The sequence below is a fragment of the Triturus cristatus genome, chromosome 7 (assembly GCF_964204655.1).
Source record: "Triturus cristatus chromosome 7, aTriCri1.1, whole genome shotgun sequence".
NCBI lineage: Eukaryota > Metazoa > Chordata > Amphibia > Caudata > Salamandridae > Triturus > Triturus cristatus.
Window position 1 is genome coordinate 1,247,614,842 of NC_140590.1, and position 18,378 is coordinate 1,247,633,219.

At 45.4% G+C, this 18,378-nt stretch overlaps 1 protein-coding gene across 3 annotated transcripts in view; it reads left to right on the forward strand.

The window, feature by feature from the left end:
* BCKDK (branched chain keto acid dehydrogenase kinase) overlaps window positions 1–17,209 on the forward strand; it is a 172,098-nt gene extending 154,889 nt beyond the window's left edge. For all 3 annotated transcript variants that reach the window (XM_085618714.1, XM_085618715.1, XM_085618716.1), the window contains exon 14: window positions 16,019–17,209. In XM_085618714.1, the coding sequence (XP_085474840.1) occupies window positions 16,019–16,163 (145 nt within the window). In that variant the 3' untranslated portion in view covers window positions 16,164–17,209. The remainder of the gene's footprint in view (window positions 1–16,018) is intronic.
* Window positions 17,210–18,378: the final 1,169 nt, after the last annotated feature.

Sequence of the window (18,378 nt, forward strand, 5' to 3'; positions counted from 1 at the left end):
TACCAAACTTCTCAGTCTTCAGTGGAGCCATCATGGTGCTGTGGAGCTCGTGTTTGATGATCTCCCAGCACCATATACTCTTAAATGGCAGCACTGCACTTACATGGACCTGGGTACTGTAGGGGCACAGGGCTCATGCTCCTGTGCCCACACCACTGGCATAGGGCACCCAGCTAGAGGGGTGGCTGATGTATGCCAGGGCAGTGTATGTAGTGGGCATGGCACACAGGGATGTGTGCCATGTTGACTCTGTTTCGTTCTTTATCCAGACACTCAGCCCGCAAGGGCAGTGTGTTTGTGTTAGGGTACAGGGCCTCTAAGGGTGGCACAATAAGTGCTGCAGCCCTTAGAGGCCTTCCCCGGTCACAAGGCCCTGGGTACCTAGTGTACCATTTACCAGGGGCTGACATGTGGTCAGGGTTTGCCAATTTGGGTTTTAGGTTTCAGCATAGTTTTTAGGGAAGGAACATAGGCCCTGGGTATCTGATTGGCAGGAGCCCAGGGCACACTCAGTCAAGGTACATTCAGCAATTCAGCAAAAAGTGTGGGCATACCATACAAGAAAGATGGCACTTTCTCACACACACAGACTGTAGAAGAAAAACATGTCTTGTCTCTCAGACCCTATCTACATCAAAGGACACGTTTCTCCGGACTCCTTGGTGGTAAACCCGCCCTTAAACTTGCCTCTGCACAAGCCACAGGAAATGCTCCCCCACTGGCTAAGGAGAGCAAAAGAATTGATGCTGCAGGTAAGAGGGTCGCAGTGGGTGACGCCACACACTGCTGATTGCTAACTCGGTGGATCTGCTCTTAAAGATACAATAGTGCCCAGTGGGAGTAGATGATGCTACAGAACCACCCAGAGCAATTCAGGAAAAAGTAGGGGAGAATATCATTTGGGGGTAAAGTCCTCTCCAACATCACCATACAGTGTGCCTTGGATACTGCCAATACATCAGCAGGGAAAGTTAATATCTCTGTGATCCTACGGAGACATTTGTGGGTCTGTATCTCTGGCTTCAAGCCAGAGGTGCAACATTAACCTTGTTGGTCTACTTTTTGATGAAGAGCACCTTCTTGTCCACAGACCATTCCCCTGGGGCTCCTCTCGTAGGCAATCATACAGAGGTGCAGCACAGGCCACTTCCTCAGCACAGCCCAATCCTTTCAACACCTGCATAATCTTATTACCTGCAAGCAGACAGGGGATATATATATATGTGGTTCATACAGGGCTACTCCAACAGAAGCAAATATAAAGGCATTCCCACTAACGGAGTCTCTGCCTCAAAGCATTGAATTGCCACGCATCCCCTGTTCACACCACATCTGTTGGGGGAAGACTACAGCTGTTTCTTCCTATTTGGGAAGATATATCAACATAGACCACTGATTTCGAAGGCTAGTCCTTCACTGATATTACCTAGAGCTCCTTTCCATGCCACCAAACATTCCACCTCATGCACACACCTCAAGCGCAGAGCATCTTCACCTTCTTGAAGTAGAGCTCCACACAGTCCTGCACGAAGAGACCAACGAGCTGATGCACTTGCAACACCAGGGCACATCGGTGGACTCAGTATACTTTATGATTCCCAAAAAAGACCGCTCTAAGACTATCTTTGATCTCGGGCCCATCACCAGATATATCTTTTCAGAACAGTTCCATATGACAACCCTTCAGTATGTTATCCCTCTGCTGCAGCAAGGCAAAATCGTGACCACTGTGGATCTGAAGGACCCCCACTTTCACATCCCAATACATCCACTTCATAGACACTGCCTTTGATTAGTAAGTGGACAACACTACAAATTCAAGGTTGTACCCTTTGGGGTTACCACAGCCTCAAGGGTGTTTACAGAATGCCTAGCAGTCGTAGCTGCCCACCTCAGGAGGGAAAACACACAGGTCTTCTCCACTCTCGACATTTGGATGGCCATTTGGATGGCCAAGAGAGCAGCAAAAAAATGGGGCACCCTCTATTCCCTGGAACAAGGGTAATAAAATTACGGGAAAAAACAAGTGTTCTACATGGAAATCTTTTTTTAAAAGATTTGATAATTGCCTTTTCCATTATTCTTTATCATTATGCTGCTCTGTTGGCCTGACGGGCCCCATTTCCATTTACACTGATAAATACATAAAATGTATATTTAAAAAAAAAAAAGGTTAGACAAAAAAAGGTTTAGTCATGGGTTTCAAAAGTACGAAAGAATACATCTAACCTTTTTGGAATAACTGACGAAACACATACGATCAATGACACAGATATTTCAGTTCTTTATTTGAAATATTGGATTGAAGAGACTGATTATCATGTTGAGGTCCAACAAAAGGTGCTCTAAGTGATGGCGCTGTGAGAAATGAAAATAAGTGAGCCTTAACAAATAATGGAAAAAGTACAAGAATAGATCTATGACAAAGAGCATTCCTCGCTACAGAATTCACGTTATGAAAGCCTTTATGGAAGGCCTTAAGAGTTATTGCCCCTAGAGTGGCACCTGTTCCTCTCTGGAACCTCAATATAGTACTCAGAAGACTCATGGGTCCCCCATTCAAGCTATTGCATTCCTACATTTTGCAATCTCTCTCTTGGAAAGTTGCTTTCCTTTTAGCAATCACCTCAGTGATGCACATAAATGAGCTACAAGCTCTCACCTTCCTAGAACCTTTTACCCAAGTTCATACTAGTAAGATTGTTCTTAAAATGGACCCCAAATTCCTTCCTAAAGTGGTCTCTCCTTTTCATTTTAATCAAAAGTATTGAACTACCCGTCTTTTCCACTTATAGATTCTGTGACAGAAAGGGTTCTTTATACTCTGGCTATTAAAAGAGCCTTAATATACTGCATTGACAGAACCAAACCTTTTAGTAAGACTTAATGTTGGTCGCTTTTGCTAAACCTCATAAAGCCCCCGTATCAAAGGCTAGCATAGCTAGATGGATTATTAACTGTATTAAGAATTGATAATTTATAGCCAAAAAGGTGCTCTCTGCTCCATTTAGGCCGCACTGCACTATGAACTAGGGAGCAACCATAACTTTTCTAGGGAATATTCCCATAGCTCACATTTGCAAAGCAGATAGCTGGTCAACTCAACATGCTTTTACTAAACGCTATTTGTGGATATTCTTGCCCATTAGCAAGCTAAAGTTGCCTGCGAAACAGTATTAGGAACTCTGTTAGACATCTGCACCATCCACTGACTAGCCACTGCTTTGGGGAGTTCTTCTTTAAAGTCTATGCAGAGCATGTGCATCTACAACCACACAGGGATTTGTTACCCTGTAAGCATGTGCTTGTTGCTTGTAGTGCTGTAATCACATGCCCCCACCCTCCTCTCCAGAGACAGTGTTGATTGCACACCTCTGTAATTTCAAATATGACCTTATACGCTATTTGCATGGCCCCCATATTCTTATCTCTAACCACTTCATAACTATCTCACCCACTGTGCGGAAACAATCCAACAATGGAGTTTGTGCCCATGCACATTGCCTACAGGAGGAGTCCCAGGATACCTCATGACGAAAAGAAACGTCTTGGAAAAAAAACAACTCGCAATGTCCAAACCTAACACTAGATGGGTGGAGAATGCATATAGTAACGTTCTTTCTATGTCGCACTTGCAAGATAGATAATTAAGTCGTGCATTTGAGTGTGTTATGCCAGAGCTAAGCAAACACTAAACACTGTACCTAGGGCATATACTACTTGTAAAAACGTAGCCATTATGACTTTCCAAGGAACCATACCACTTGGGTATCTGCATCTTTTTCTGCTCACAAGCCACCACATTAGGGTGAAGGGCGCTGCTTTTAAGTCCATGCAAAACGTGATCTACAGCTGGAGGGGAATCTAAGATGAAGTCCTCGTCCTGGTGCATTGTGGATTTGGGGAAGGAATCACAAGTCTCCTCAAAACGGAAATCTTATTTTGAAGAAACACAACGTGCTACGTTGGTGCCCAACACAAGATGGCAGGAGTTTGCAAAGCATGTGAATATACTGCAGTACAAGCAGCCACTAGTGTATTACAGGAAAGTAGAATTTTCCTTTTCCATCCTAATCTAGGCCATTGCTTTTGGCTCCAAAATCTCTTGTTCATTTAATGACCTTGCTCTCTCCCCCTCTGGGAGTTCTGTTCGTCACACCACTTGATCGCTATCACTACTTCTACAAAAAGATACCAGTTGCTCTAAATCACAAATATCCTCCTCTGTCTCCCATTCCACAACACTAACTTGTCAAGAGCTCACCTGACTACTATAATAGTCTACGACTGGGTCTCCCAAAATATGCCAAATTATAATGGGCAAACCTACTAGTAAAATATGTAACTCCTTTGTCTCCAAAAATATTCCTTCACACTCTTCATTTAATCTTTAACATTTCAACGTGTATGCTCGTGTATTTCCCTTGATGCTAATCCTCATTCCTCAACTACCCAGGCTGGTTCGCTACTACAACAGTAGAGCTCAGCTTAAGCTCTTCATCTTAGTTTTGAGTCTGTATATAATCTCTCCCCCCCACCAAATTGAAGCTCTCTCTTGCTACTCATTTTATTAATAAAGGCACACTGCTAACTTTAACCTACTTAATGTTCCCCAAACCATTGTCCACTCTTGCAGTTTGTCTTTAGCGCTTCCCTTCTTTTGAATACCCTTCATCTTGATCCTAGATCAGTATCCTCCTTAAATGCCTTTGAATCCTTTCATAAGTACAGCTCTTAAATGCATTCATGTTTACATCCTCTCTGTGGCTTATTCTATAATGCATTAATTTCTTGTTGATATTAGTAATTACAGATTCCTCATTTTAGAAGATCCCTCAGTGCCACTTTGAATCTGGAAATTTTGTCAGCAGTGCTCCCGTGCACTGTTAGGTGGTACCATGTGGCTCTGTGTTAGCTGCGTTTTGCCCTGGAAGTGATGGAGCAGAGCTACATATGTGTTTCCCCTTGTACGTCAACAGCATTTCTTTTCCTTCTCCATGCCTGTTTTGAACATGTTTTTAATGTAATTTCAGTTTTTGTGGGAACGGTGTCCCCACTTAAAACTACAGGGTTGAAAGCTTGCAGTTACTTTCGGAAACAGATGTCTGTAAAGGACCCACAAGACGTGTTCCTTTGGTGTCTGGGCTTGGGGCACAACACTAAAAGAAGTCATGAACTTCACACAAGTCCCTCTACTGCTATTGTGGTTGATCCCTGGACCAATCTGTCATGATCCAAATCATCAGGTAAGTCCAAGGCTAACCAGGACTCAATCACATTCTGCCACTCTTTTGAAAGAGATGTTGAGAGGGTGTTGAGGTGCCATTTGGTCTTGCTCCTGACCTCAGCTTGAGGAGCAGATTCTGCAGTTATTCCCGATGTGCCCCGAGTTCCCTGGTCCATCGCAAAGCCACAGCAAGTCAAATCCTTTAATGAGGTCATGCTGCCTATTGTGGCACTCTTCCGGATCTCTCTGACGCGCCTTCCGGCCCCAAAGATCTGAAGGGGCCTCCAATTGGATTACCGCCCACAGATCTGTCCGTTTGCTCCTCAGACCTGTCCTCTATGCTCCTCAGACCAGTTTCGGGGTCTGCACGATTCCAGTGCCAACTTTCATTCCTGGTCAGAGGCTTGCATTGATCACTCTTTGATCAATGCCAGTACTGTAGAGGGGTCCAGTGCCTCCTGTGATGTCTGTCCCTGCTTGGAAACTGTCTCGACCGTGACCGAGGTTGCGCTTCTGTGCATCGGGTTCCTACATAGCCTAATTCTGACATTGCATTACCGTTACTGCTGAGCCATCCTCAGAGGCTCCAATATCCTTTTGGTTTTGATTCAGGCAAGAGTCTACCTTGCGAAGCGGACAGTGGTGATGAGGGGGGCAAATCAGCCCCGAATTATGATGGTTTTTATATATGGACCAACAGGAGGCCAAAAAACTTGATACTGCCTGTCATACATGTTGGTTTCATCTCTTGGGCCCCATCAGAAGAGAATGCTTCCTTGGCTGTTGCGGTCTTGGATTTACAACTGCCTTCAGTAGAAGTTAAACGAATGTCCTTAAGGATGTTTTCCAGCTTTGGCCTGCATCCTCTGATTGTTTGATGGGAACTTGGGCTAAGCCTTGCTTTTGCCCCACAGTGAAAGATGAGGTGGCCAGATGCCACAGACTGGCACCTGGTGACCCTGATTTTCTTAATCCGCATTCTGCCCCATAGTGTTTGATGGTCCAGGCTTCAACTAGCGAGGTAAATCCCAATTCATTCCCTGCGACTTCCCCATGGACATGGATTCTGAGGATTGAGGCATTTGGGAAACTAATGTTCTCCTCTACCAGACTGTTTGCTTGTTAGGCAGGTACACGCATGCCCCCTGTAACATTACCAAGGAGGTCTTGCTGGTGGTCCCGGTAGAATTTAGTGCCTGCTTGGATCACACCATTCAGAATGCAGCTAAATACGTAATCTGTGCTGGCCTGGATATAACTAATTGTCTGGGGCGAGCAGTTAGCAATTAGCATGGTGCTCCGTCGTCATGTGTGGATGCGATCCATAGGTTTCTCAAGAAACATGCAGGTATCCCTTATGTTTATGCCTTTTAATGGATCCTGCTTATTTGGTGAAAATCCTGACCCTGTCTTTGAATGTTTTCAAGGAGGACAGGGACATTCATTAGACCTCTGAACCCCCTGCCAGGCAATCCCACCAGCAGTTTCAGCCTTTCAGGGGCTGCTCAAGGGGGCTGGCGTACAGATAGCGGTAGATACACGTGCCCCTCCTGTGCCATCATCCTGCATCTTTGGTGGCTGTGGTTCACACAAGCATCACTGGTCTTCCGAGTTCTCCTTCCCTGCGGCATCAGCTGCCAAGCCACTTTAGTTTGCCCTTTGCAGTACATACTCATCCTGTGGAAGGAAAGATCTAACACTTTCTCCTTAGAAGGCAGTCCTTCACATTTGACAGACAGTTCCTACAGATCATACAGCAGGCTATGCCCTTCTGTTCCTTTCCAACCCACCGCAGCGTCCGCCACATTAGAATGGCTCTCAGAGGAGAACCTTTCCTTCATGCTGCAAGAGGTGCGAGCTCTTCTTTCCATAGGGACCATCATGAGGGTCCTGGACACAGAGATAGAGACAGGTTGTTAATCCCACTATTTCCTCACGCTGAAAAAAGATGAAGGTCTCTGTCTTATTTTAGATCTTCATCCTCTGAATGCCTTAATGGTGAAGGACATATTCAAAATTCTACCTCTGGCACAGGTTCTATCTGCCCTAGATCTGGGCAACTGGATGGTGGCTTTGGACCTGCAGGACATATATGTTCGAGGCATGTGAGCTGCAGATCACACACTAGGATAGTAGATCGCCATCTGGTGTTGGGCTCGGATGCTTGCACGTTGTTGTCGTCTTTGGAAGAAGTCTTTGTGGTCACGAGATCGGTGACTCCTCCCTTGGACGATAGTGCGCATGGGCATCAACTCCATCGTTGGATTGTTTGTTCCCGCCATTGGGTTCGGATGCAACTTTTTCACTCCGGTTGGAAATCTCAATTCCAAGCTTCTCGAAGCGTAAAATTTCCACAAAAACCATCGAGGCACCTTCATCTTCGACATCGATTTCATCGACTCGATTCCGGACGTTGACGCGGGCCGCTGGGCCTATCCACGCCGTGAAGCCTACGGTTCATGGAAAGGACGCCTTTCAAAAAATGCCCCCAGTGTGGAGCAAAATTTCCACACAGTGAGCATCACAAAGTCTGCAACCTGTGCCTATCACCTGAACCCGACGAGTCCAACTGTCCAGCCTGTGCATCCTTTCGATCCAAAAAGACCATTTGAGATCAAAGGGCTTGAAGACACATCATGGCACAGAGACCAGCTCCGGAACCAGAGGACATCTTTAATGAAGGCCCCGATGTCCCAGAAGAAGTTTCCGGGGATCTCCAAATCATCTCCGAAGCAGAGGACTCAAACGACCCCATCACTCCTGGGCAACGTGTGAGTACTACTGCCCCTGCCCCAACCCCTCCAAAACCAAAGGCAGTGGTCAAGACTTCGCCTGTTGGCCCCAGTCGAGACCGAAAACATCCTTCAGAAGCCCCCCCCCACCGAAGAAACGCAAGCCTTCCGGTAGCTCGGGACCGAGCAAACCGCATGTCATTGTCCCAACGGTACCTTCGGCACCGAAGCCAAAAGACCACTCGGCACCGAAATCGACTCCGACGCCCTCGGCCCCGAAAACGCCAAGGCCCATAGATAAACTGGCACCGAGGGTTCCCAAGCTTAAAGATCCAACTTCGGCTCCGAAACCATCATTGGCACCGAAACAAACGGTTAAGGACTCTGACACACCTCCTAAAGCCAAAACCTACATGGATCAGCCAAAACCTAGCTCGGAACCGATAACATCGGCACCAAAAACTGTTCCCGAGGAACAAGAACTTTTTCACCCAGATCCCATCGATTTCAAGGCAGAAAAAGATTTATATTAACCCAAAGACTGGACATGTCACGGCTGTGCCATGTAAAAAATGGAAACTGGACACACCATCTGCTCCAGTTCCTGTACACAGGAAGGACTCTGCAACATCGTCTATGCCCCCTTCCTCTCCTATACTGCCTTCTAACCCACCTCCTCTGCCTACACCACCCTTACCTGTAACTTCTCCATCACATACACCACCTCCAGATGATGATGATGATGACGACCTAGGGGGTGATCCTAATGATCCGTTCACGGATCCAGATACCTCACCACTTGATGATTGTGCATTCCCTCTCACAACAGACATGCCAGAACCGCAGCCATATCCCTCCAAACCACCTCCTCCAGATGATCACCTAGGGTTTGGCCAATTATTAAATAGAGCGGCACTTTACCACGGCGGTACAATGCACTCCGGCGCACCAGAGGAAGACTTCCTCTTAGATACTTTTGAACAATCCCAAAAGTCAGTACAAATCCTACCTATGATCAAAGGAGTCATTAAGCACGCCCCTGAGGTATTTAAAGACCCCGTCCGTGCCAGGGTTCTTAACCCTAGAATAGAAAAGAAATATAGGCCTGCCCCTGAAGATCCTAATGACATCAAAGGACAGTGGCCTTTGTATTCTTTGGTCGTTTCCAATGCTAGGAAACGCGTCAACTCTCAAACCACAGGAGATAACTGCTAGAAGCCTCTGGCAAAAGAGTAGCAGCACAAGCCGCTAATCATTGGCGTATTGCCAACACCCAAGCACTACTAGCACGATATGACAGGGCACACTACAACCAGTTAGAGAATCTCTTACAACATCTGCCTGAACAGTATAAAACCCAGGCAAATGACCTTATCCAAGAGGGAAAGCTTATTTCAAACGCGTCAATTAAATGTGCACTTGACGCCGCAGACACCGCCTCTAGAGCAATTAACTCCAGTGTGCTCCTTACACGACATGCCTGGTTACGCATTTCAGGCTTTAAGTCAGAGGTACAAATTACCATACTTAGTCAGCCATTCAACCAGGAACAGCTATTTGGACCAGCAGTAGACACTGCCTTTGAAAAAATGAAAAAGGACACAAGACTGCTAAGTCCATGGGAGCATTACAGACTCCACAAGCACGTGCTCCTTTCGGCGCTCCTTCTACAGAGGAGCCTCCAAAAATATGGGCGCAGACACCTCATCTACATTCAAAGCCACTACACTAACATCCCCCAGTAGAGAATATTTTAGAGGCGGATACAGAGGAAACAACAACAAGGGACGAGGTCGAGGCAATAACACTCGCACCTCCCCTGCCACAAAACGGTGACTTTCCTCCGCTCCCCCCAGCCCATTCCACTCCAGTCAGGGGCAGACTAACACAGTTCCTACCTGTCTGGAACTCCATCACAACAGACAAGTGGGTAAGACAAATTAATCAGTATGGTTACTGCCTGGAACTCACAACTACGCCCCACATATACCACCCAAACAGCGTTCAATGTCACCAGACCATCTTACGCTCCTCAAACAAGAGGTTCTCTCATTGCTCCAAAAACACGCAATAGAGCCAGTTCCCTTAGAACATCAAGGGACAGGAGTATACTCACTCTACTTCCTAATCCCCAAAAAGGACGGGACTCTAAGACCAATACTCGACCTCAGACCCCTAAATCTGTACATACACTCAGATCATTTACATATGATTACTCTTCAACAAGTGCTCCCACTGCTGCAACAAGGCGATTTCCTTACCACACTAGATCTCAAGGACACCTACTTCCACATTCCCATACATCCTGCTCACAGGAAGTATCTAAGGTTTGTGGTGGATGGACAACACTATCAGTTCAGTCCTTCCATTCGGGGTAACAACCGCGCCCAGAGTATTCACAAAATGTCTGGCAGTAGTAGCAGCACATCTCAGAAGACAACAAATTCATGTCTTCCCGTATCTAGACGACTGGCTAATAAAAGCTAAGTCATTCAACAAATGTGTTCTACACACTCACCAAACCATCCAAATCTTACACAACTTGGGGTTCACAATCACCTATCCCAAGTCTCATCTCCAACCCTCTCATATACACCAGTATCTAGGAGCCACCATAAACACCTCCACAGCCCTAGCATATCGCAGCCCAGTCAGGATAGCCAATATACAAGCTCTTATCACAAAATTTCAAATCCAACACTCTCTTCCAGCAAGAGTGTTCATGCAACTCATAGGCATGATGGCGTCATGCATCTTCATTGTGCCTTATGCAAGACTTCAAATGCGTCCCTTGAAAGAATGTCTAGCACATCAATGGAACCAGGCTCACGGATAACTCGCAGATCTGGTGTTGGTGGACAGCCGCACACATCGCTCTCTACAATGGTGGAACATAACAAACTTGTCCAAAGGGCGGCCGTTCCTAGAGCCTCTTCCACAGATAGTGCTGACAACAGACGCATCACTCACAGGATGGGGAGCTCATCTCCTCGGACACACCACTCAGGGCAAATGGACCACTCAACAGAAAGTGCTCCATATCAATTACCTGGAATTCCTAGCACTAAAATCATTCCAACTACATGTACAGAACAAAACTGTCCTCATCCAGACGGACAACATGACAGCCATGTATTACATACAAAAACAAGGAGGCACACATTCTATGCAGCTGTCCCAGCTCGCACAGAACATTTGGAGATGGGCCATTCCTCAGAACATATACCTACTTGCAGAACAACTTCCAGGGGTTCACAATCAAATTGCCGATCTGTTAAGTCGACAAACACAACAGATCCACGAATGGGAACTACATCCCCAAGTCCTACTGCCCTTTTTCAAACAATGGGGCCAACCAGACATAGATCTGTTCGCCACACACGAAAACGCAAAATGCCCAACCTTCGCCGCCAGGTTTCCACACCCGGAGTCAAAGGGCAATGCGATATGGATGAACTGGTCAGGCAAATTTGCGTACGCTTTTCCGCCTCTCCCACTCATTCCATTAGTGGTACGCAAGCTCAGACAGCAGTCTCTCAAACTCCTCCTAGTAGCTCCCACATGGGCATGCCAGCCGTGGTTCACAACACTACTGGAACTCTCTCTAGTTCCACACCCAAAACTGCATCTCTCTCCGTCCTTAATAACCTAGAACCATGGAGAGATCAGACACCCAGATCCAGGTCAACTGAATCTGGCGATCTGGCTCCTGAAGTCCTAGAGTTCGGTTACCTTAACCTGCCACCAGACTGCATGAACATTATAAAAGAAGCCAGAAGACCTACCACTAGAGCTTGCTATGCTGCAAAATGGAAAAGATTTGCCATTTACTGCATTAACAATGATATACACCCACTGAATGCATCCATCCAGAACGTCATTTGCTACTTACTACACTTGCAAAGATGTAATTTAGCATACTCATCCATTCGTCTCCACCTAGCAGCATTAGCAGCCTACTTACAAAATCGACAAAACTTGTCACTCATTCGAGTCCCTGTGATCAAAGCCTTCATGGAAGGACTTAAAAGAATTATTCCTCCCAGATTACCACCCACTCCAGTGTGGAATCTAAACATTGTTCTTACTAGGCTCATGGGACCCCCATTTGAACCTCTGCATAAATGCGAACTACAGTTCCTCACATGGAAAGTAGCTTTCCTTATCGCGATCACATCCCTCAGAAGGGTAAGTGAAATCCAGGTTTTAACCATACAAGACCCATTCTTACAATTACACCGTAACAAAGTGGTTCTTAGGACAAATCCGAAATTCCTTCCAAAAGTCATATCTCCTTTTCATCTTAACCAATCAGTAGAGTTACCAGTGTTCTTCCCAAACCCAGACTCGGTAGCTGAAAGAGCTCTTCATACCTTAGATGTTAAAAGAGCCCTTCTTTACTACATTGACAGAACCAAATCATTCCACAAAACAAAACAATTGTTTGTAGCTTTCTCTCCACATAAGGGCAACCCCATTTCCAAATCTGGGATAGCTAGGTGGATAGTTAAATGTATCCAAATATGCTACCGCAAAGCTAAACGCACACTAACAGTTCCTCCTGGAGCGCATTCCACACGCAAAATAGGGGCTTCCATGGCATTCTTAGGGAACATTCCCTTAGAAGACATTTGTAAGGCAGCCACATGGTCTACAACACACTCCTTCACTAAACACTATTGTGTTGATGTGCAAGCAAAGCAACAAGCTTCTGTGGGCCAAGCTGTCCTTAAAACTTTATATCAAACTGCTGCAACCGATACAGGTGACCACCGCTAGGGGAGATACTGCTATATAGTCTATCCTAGTGTGTGATCTGCAGCTCATATGCCTCGAACGGAATATGCTACTTACCAGTATGCATCTGTTCTTGGCATGTAGAGCTGCAGATCCACACATGCCCACCCACCTCCCCGGGACCTGTATCTGTTCCAGCATTGTCTTACTTAGACATCACACATGGACATCTCTCTCTCTTCTACAAACTCCATAATTTCCCATTATGGCGAAAAACAATCTAACGATGGAGTTGATGGCCATGCGCACTTTCGTCCAAGGGAGGAGTCCCCTATCTCGTGACCACAAAGACTTCTTCCAAAGACAACAACATCGTGCAAGCATCCGAGTCCAACACCAGATGGCGATCTACTATCCTAGTGTGTGGATCTGCGGCTCTACATGCCAAGAACAGATGCATACTGGTAAGTAGCATATTCCTTTCATAGCCCCTTCCTGCGGTCTCACAGATCATGTCTGCAATTCATGGAGCATTTTCAGTTTGTCATGCTCAGCTTTTTGCCTTATCCGCCCCTTGGGTGTTTACTACAAAAGTGATGGCAGTGGTCTCTGTCCATATTGAGAGGTTCACTCAAAAAGTGTGTTATTTAAAGGTCAAATACATGTAGCACAATTAATTGCTGAAATTTAAATCCAAAGAGGAGAAAACCAGAGAGACATCTTGTGAAATAAATTGTATTTCAGTAAATATACTCGTTTTACATATTAAACTTCATATGTACAAACACATGGAACGGTAGCACTGTGTTAAATTGAATGGCATGTAACCTATAAGATACTGTGCACAAGTGCTCGTGAAGGATTGTGACGGCGCAAGTGACACGTGAGGTAGTATGTACAGCAATAGTGACAGGTGCAACACGAAACAAGTGGGATTAAAATTATTTACATATTTAGGATACCCTAACAGTTAATGGTATAGAATACAAAAATAATCAAATGGGGTATACTTGAAGGGGGCGCCAGGATTTCCGCTGTGGACATCAATGGCGTTTCGGCCTGTAGAAGTATTAGGCCATCATCAGGACCAGGTTTCGTTTACTTGTATTGCAGTGTTGAGATCCAGAATTGCGATATAGGGCAAGGTCCAAAGTAAGAGTAAGAATAGGACCTGCAGATGAACTTAAATGGATGTCAGTTGGGGTCCAAGAATTGGGTGCAAGGCATCGCTCCAAATGCGAAAACCAAGAAACTGCTGGTAGTATTACTTAAAGCAGTCAGCAGAGGCGAGGCACATCAATGAGCCAACAGTAGTCTGGTTCATATTGAGAGGTTAGCGGTACTAGTTTTGGTAACTAGCTATTCAAGGCAGGCTCACCATAGTCAGTTGAGGACCACTTGGAGGAAAACATCCGGACTTTGTTGGGTTCTCAATCAACATGCCAAGGTCACACCTAACTCCTTCGCGGAGTCTTTCTTTTATAGTACCTTTCTTGGACATGATGCAGTTCAAGACTTTCCTTCGGTCAAAAGTCCAGGACATTCAAGCTATGAGCCCTATATTTCAGCCTTGGTCCTCCGTCTCTGTGACAGTGTTGCTGGGGCGTTTGGGACTATTAGCCTCCTGCTTCTCGTCTGAGCCAGGTGGCAAATGCGGGCACTGCATTGGAATGTGAAGTCGCAGTGGGCCAAATTTCAAGTAAACCTGTCCGATTCCATCCAGGTTTAGGAGGAGACTGTATGAGATCTGCAATGGTGGCTGTTTGACCAATTGGACCGGCGCAGGCCCCTCTTCCTGCCTCACCTAGAGTTGACTGTGGAGATGGTACTGTTGGATGCGTCAAAATTAGGTTGGGAAGGTCATCTGGGGTCAACATCCCTAAGGGATGTCATGCTTTGTCATAGTGCTATTGCTCCTCGTTGGGCCGACGCTGCAATGCCCAATGGGTGCCCTGAAGGGTCACTGTGGCGGAGATCTTTTATTGGTATGCCATATGATGAATGCAAGGTGGGATGGTAGCTCGTGTGATGATGTGGGTTAAAACTGGTCAGGGAGGCCACCAACTACTTTTAATAATGGGACCACCATGTAAGATTAAAAACCTTTATAGGTAAATACTACCAATGGGGTCATACTGTACCCTAGTAGTCTGATGTGAGTTCCCTCTTTAGGGTCCAGCTCTAGTCAGTCAACATGTTTCGCGCCCCTAGTGGTCAGGAGGATCCATGGTGCTTCGTCAGGACAGGAATAGCGAGTGAATCTTCCTACCCCACAAATGTGTCAAAAGTGGTGCCCTTTGACATTTGACCCCTTTCTGTGGTGTGATCTCTTTCAACTATCTAAAAAGGTCACAAGTTATGCACTCTTGTACCGTCAGTTGTTTCTGCTCTACGTCCGAGAACACAGAAAGAGTCTAGCAAGAAACTGATGTCAATGCTTAGGGGTGCTGCTTATATGCGGCTCTGCTCTGTCACTTCGGGGGCGGAACTAAGCTAACGCGGATTCCGCCTCATCACCTTGCAGTGTGCTGGAGTACTGCTGAGAAAATTTACAGATCCAGTCTGGTGCCTGGGGGTATTCTAAAGGGAAGGAATCTGCGGTTAGATAAAGTATCCACCAGAAAAAGCGTTCCCAAAGGTAAGTAACCTGTTCAAATTGCACATTTCATGTATGTACTCTCTTGTTTCTTGTCCTAACTTATCAGCCGTTTACCTTCATGCACATGGCTTTATGTTGTAACCCAGTCAATTATGTTATGCTCTGTTGGTTTACTGTGTAAATACAGCATTTCTGTTAGAAATCCTATACAAGGCTTACTAATGGAGTATATAGGCTTAAATCATAACTTTGAATTCAACATCAGAAGCTTGATGAATACATTTCTATTGTAGGATAGAAGCTTAACCGATCAGTGATATTCTAATTGGAGGCTGGCTCTGATAAAAACATCATATTAAACATTTGGAGCTTAGCACGTGCTTTATCATTGGAGGATATTAGGGTGTAGCTCTAAATTGAATGCCTGAAGTTTGATGCATACTGTTTCGCTTATTGGTATTTTATGTCTATATGACTGAGGAAGGTCAATGATATGATTTGCCATTTGAGACTAGCTTAGTACAGGGCTCAAGTTGGACATTGGATGATTTCATACTTGTTTTAATTGCCAGTTTATTTCATGAATATCAAATAATGATGCCCTTAAGGTTAGAATAGCATCTTCTACAGGTGACCTTGTTGAAGTCCTAATTGCAGTAACCTATGTCGTTGTTTGCATACTCTTATGTCAAGTGCTTACATATTATTCTTTGTTATTCCTAGCTTTGGGTTTGGGTTACCCACCTCCCGCGCCTATGCTGAGTACCTGGGCGGATCCCTTTGCATCCAGTCATTACAGGGTATTGGAACAGATGTCTACCTTCGCCTCAAGCACATCGATGGCAAAGAGGAGAGCTTCCGCATATAAGAGGGTTCGACCATAACTCTAACCTTCCTGACATTCAGTCGCCTGTAGGGGACCGCTTTTCCAGCGTTACCAGCCAGGCCCACTTAAATGTTTCATGGATGTGCAATAACCCAGCAACCCAGTATCCAACCTATTTCTTTCCTCCCTGACTGAAACTGATTTCAAACTGTGTGACCCATGGACTGGGCCATTCTGAATAGAACTTAACTCCCATTATGGATACTCTAAGCATTGCTCCGCAGTATTCTGAGATAACCACTTGACAGGTTTTTGAAGTGACATTGTTTTTGCCCTTGTGAGCGTCTTTGCCAACACCCTCGGACTCCAGTTGCACTAGAGAGGACAGGGTGGCCTTGTTCGCCTTGTTATCCTATGCTAATACCAGGGCAAAGGAGGTGCCCTGTCAGATGCCTAGCTGTGTATGTGACTTTTGAACCCTTTGCCATTCCCAGCCTGGTGCTGTTGGTCTCCATTTTCTGTGTCTGATCTGGAAATCATTCTGAACTTTTTCCAGTGTTTTGTTTTTTCAGGATTCTTGTTTTTATTTGATGTTGGATAAACCAGAAAGAGTTGAAGGGAGTCCAAGATCCCTTCCTTCAACCTGACCCCCATTGAAACTGATCTTGAAGAGTTCTATGATAGAATAACTTGCTTACCTGGTTTAAGACATGATTTGGACGTTCTCATGCGGGATTTTCATCTGCTGCCAGGTGGTATTTACCAACATTTGCGGCATCTGCCCTGGTTCGACTGAATAACTTTTTTCTTTTTGGCACGAAAGTTGTTACTCCATGAAATTGGCAGCAGGGCGTGGATGACTAGAATGTACCTGCTTGAAGTGGAGATGTACTCTAGTGGCCTATGCAACCAAAGACAAATCTTTCAATGGGAGGGTTGACTGAGCTCCAAAGACCCTTTCTTTTATCCTATGTGGCTAATGTAAAGTGGTGAACCACTGTTAACGAACATGCTGTAGGAGTTTGTGACCGTCTGGATTGGGCCATATGTGCCCCTGTGATTTTTAAGTAAACTGAAATTTGAAAACAGTTACTTAACTGAGTTTTATTTACTTCATACTATAATGTAACTAAAAGAAAGCTCAGGAATGTATCCCTGGCTCACAACCATTCCCCTGATCACTCCTGCCTATCTTACTCCCAGTGCCTAAATTAGCACTTTAAAAAACGCTCTCTTCAGTACCTGTATTTGGATTTCATGTTGTGCTTAACTGCTACGGCTCTTACTGGAGCCAGAACCAGAACTTTAGAATGGTGCATTATCAGCCTTCTTGTGCCAGCCTGATCACTACAGTTGGATCTGGCTTCTTCTTACTTGACACACCTTCTTTCTATAAACGTGTTGGGCTTTTGTTTTCATAACAGGGCAAATATAAGGGTGTACGAAGTCTGATCTCCCAGGCTTGACTTAGTCTTCACTTGAGTGGCCAGCATTCCCACACACATGCCTGCTCCGCTTCACTCACACAGTTCCTTTCTTTGTCAATTCAGTCTAATCTTATGTACCTACTATTTTAGAACAAAGTGTCCTTTTCTTTGCAACAAAAGTTTGCCCTCGATTACTAAATTAAGTCACACTTAGATTTGCCAGTGATCACTATCCTCTACTCAGAATTTCCATTGCGGAAAATGGAGCAAAGTTTCTCACTTTATATGCCTGTTACATTAGCATGCGTTTCCCTGATCACAACCTGATGGATGCGCCTTGGCCGTCAGTCAAGAAGAACCTACCAGCCTGACCAGGGAGAATATATATAAGTTATGACCCACGTCTCGTTCGTAAACCTATCAGAACGTAATGTGTGTCTGGCACTTAAAAAATCCAATCACAAGAAAACTCCACAGGATGTGTGGAGGGGGGAACTAGAGGCATGGGGTTCTAGGAGCAGCAGCCTCCAATATTAAATGTTCATCACAAAAGAGCTGCTCCTAGTGTGATAACCCAAACGAGTTACAAGAACGTCGTGAGTGTGGGCATCTCACAAAAAGATACGGACTGGTCTCACACACCACCTGGTGTCATGCTTCATCATCGACCAGTCCTCGCCCTCCAAAACCTTCGTTTGATGGAGGACGGGCATACACTTGACGACAAGGATGCACTTCTAAGTGATGGAGTGGGGGCCAGTGACTAGAACCGTGAGCGGACGCATAGGTTGAAGGACACGCTGATCGCGAGTTACAAGGAAACACAGTTG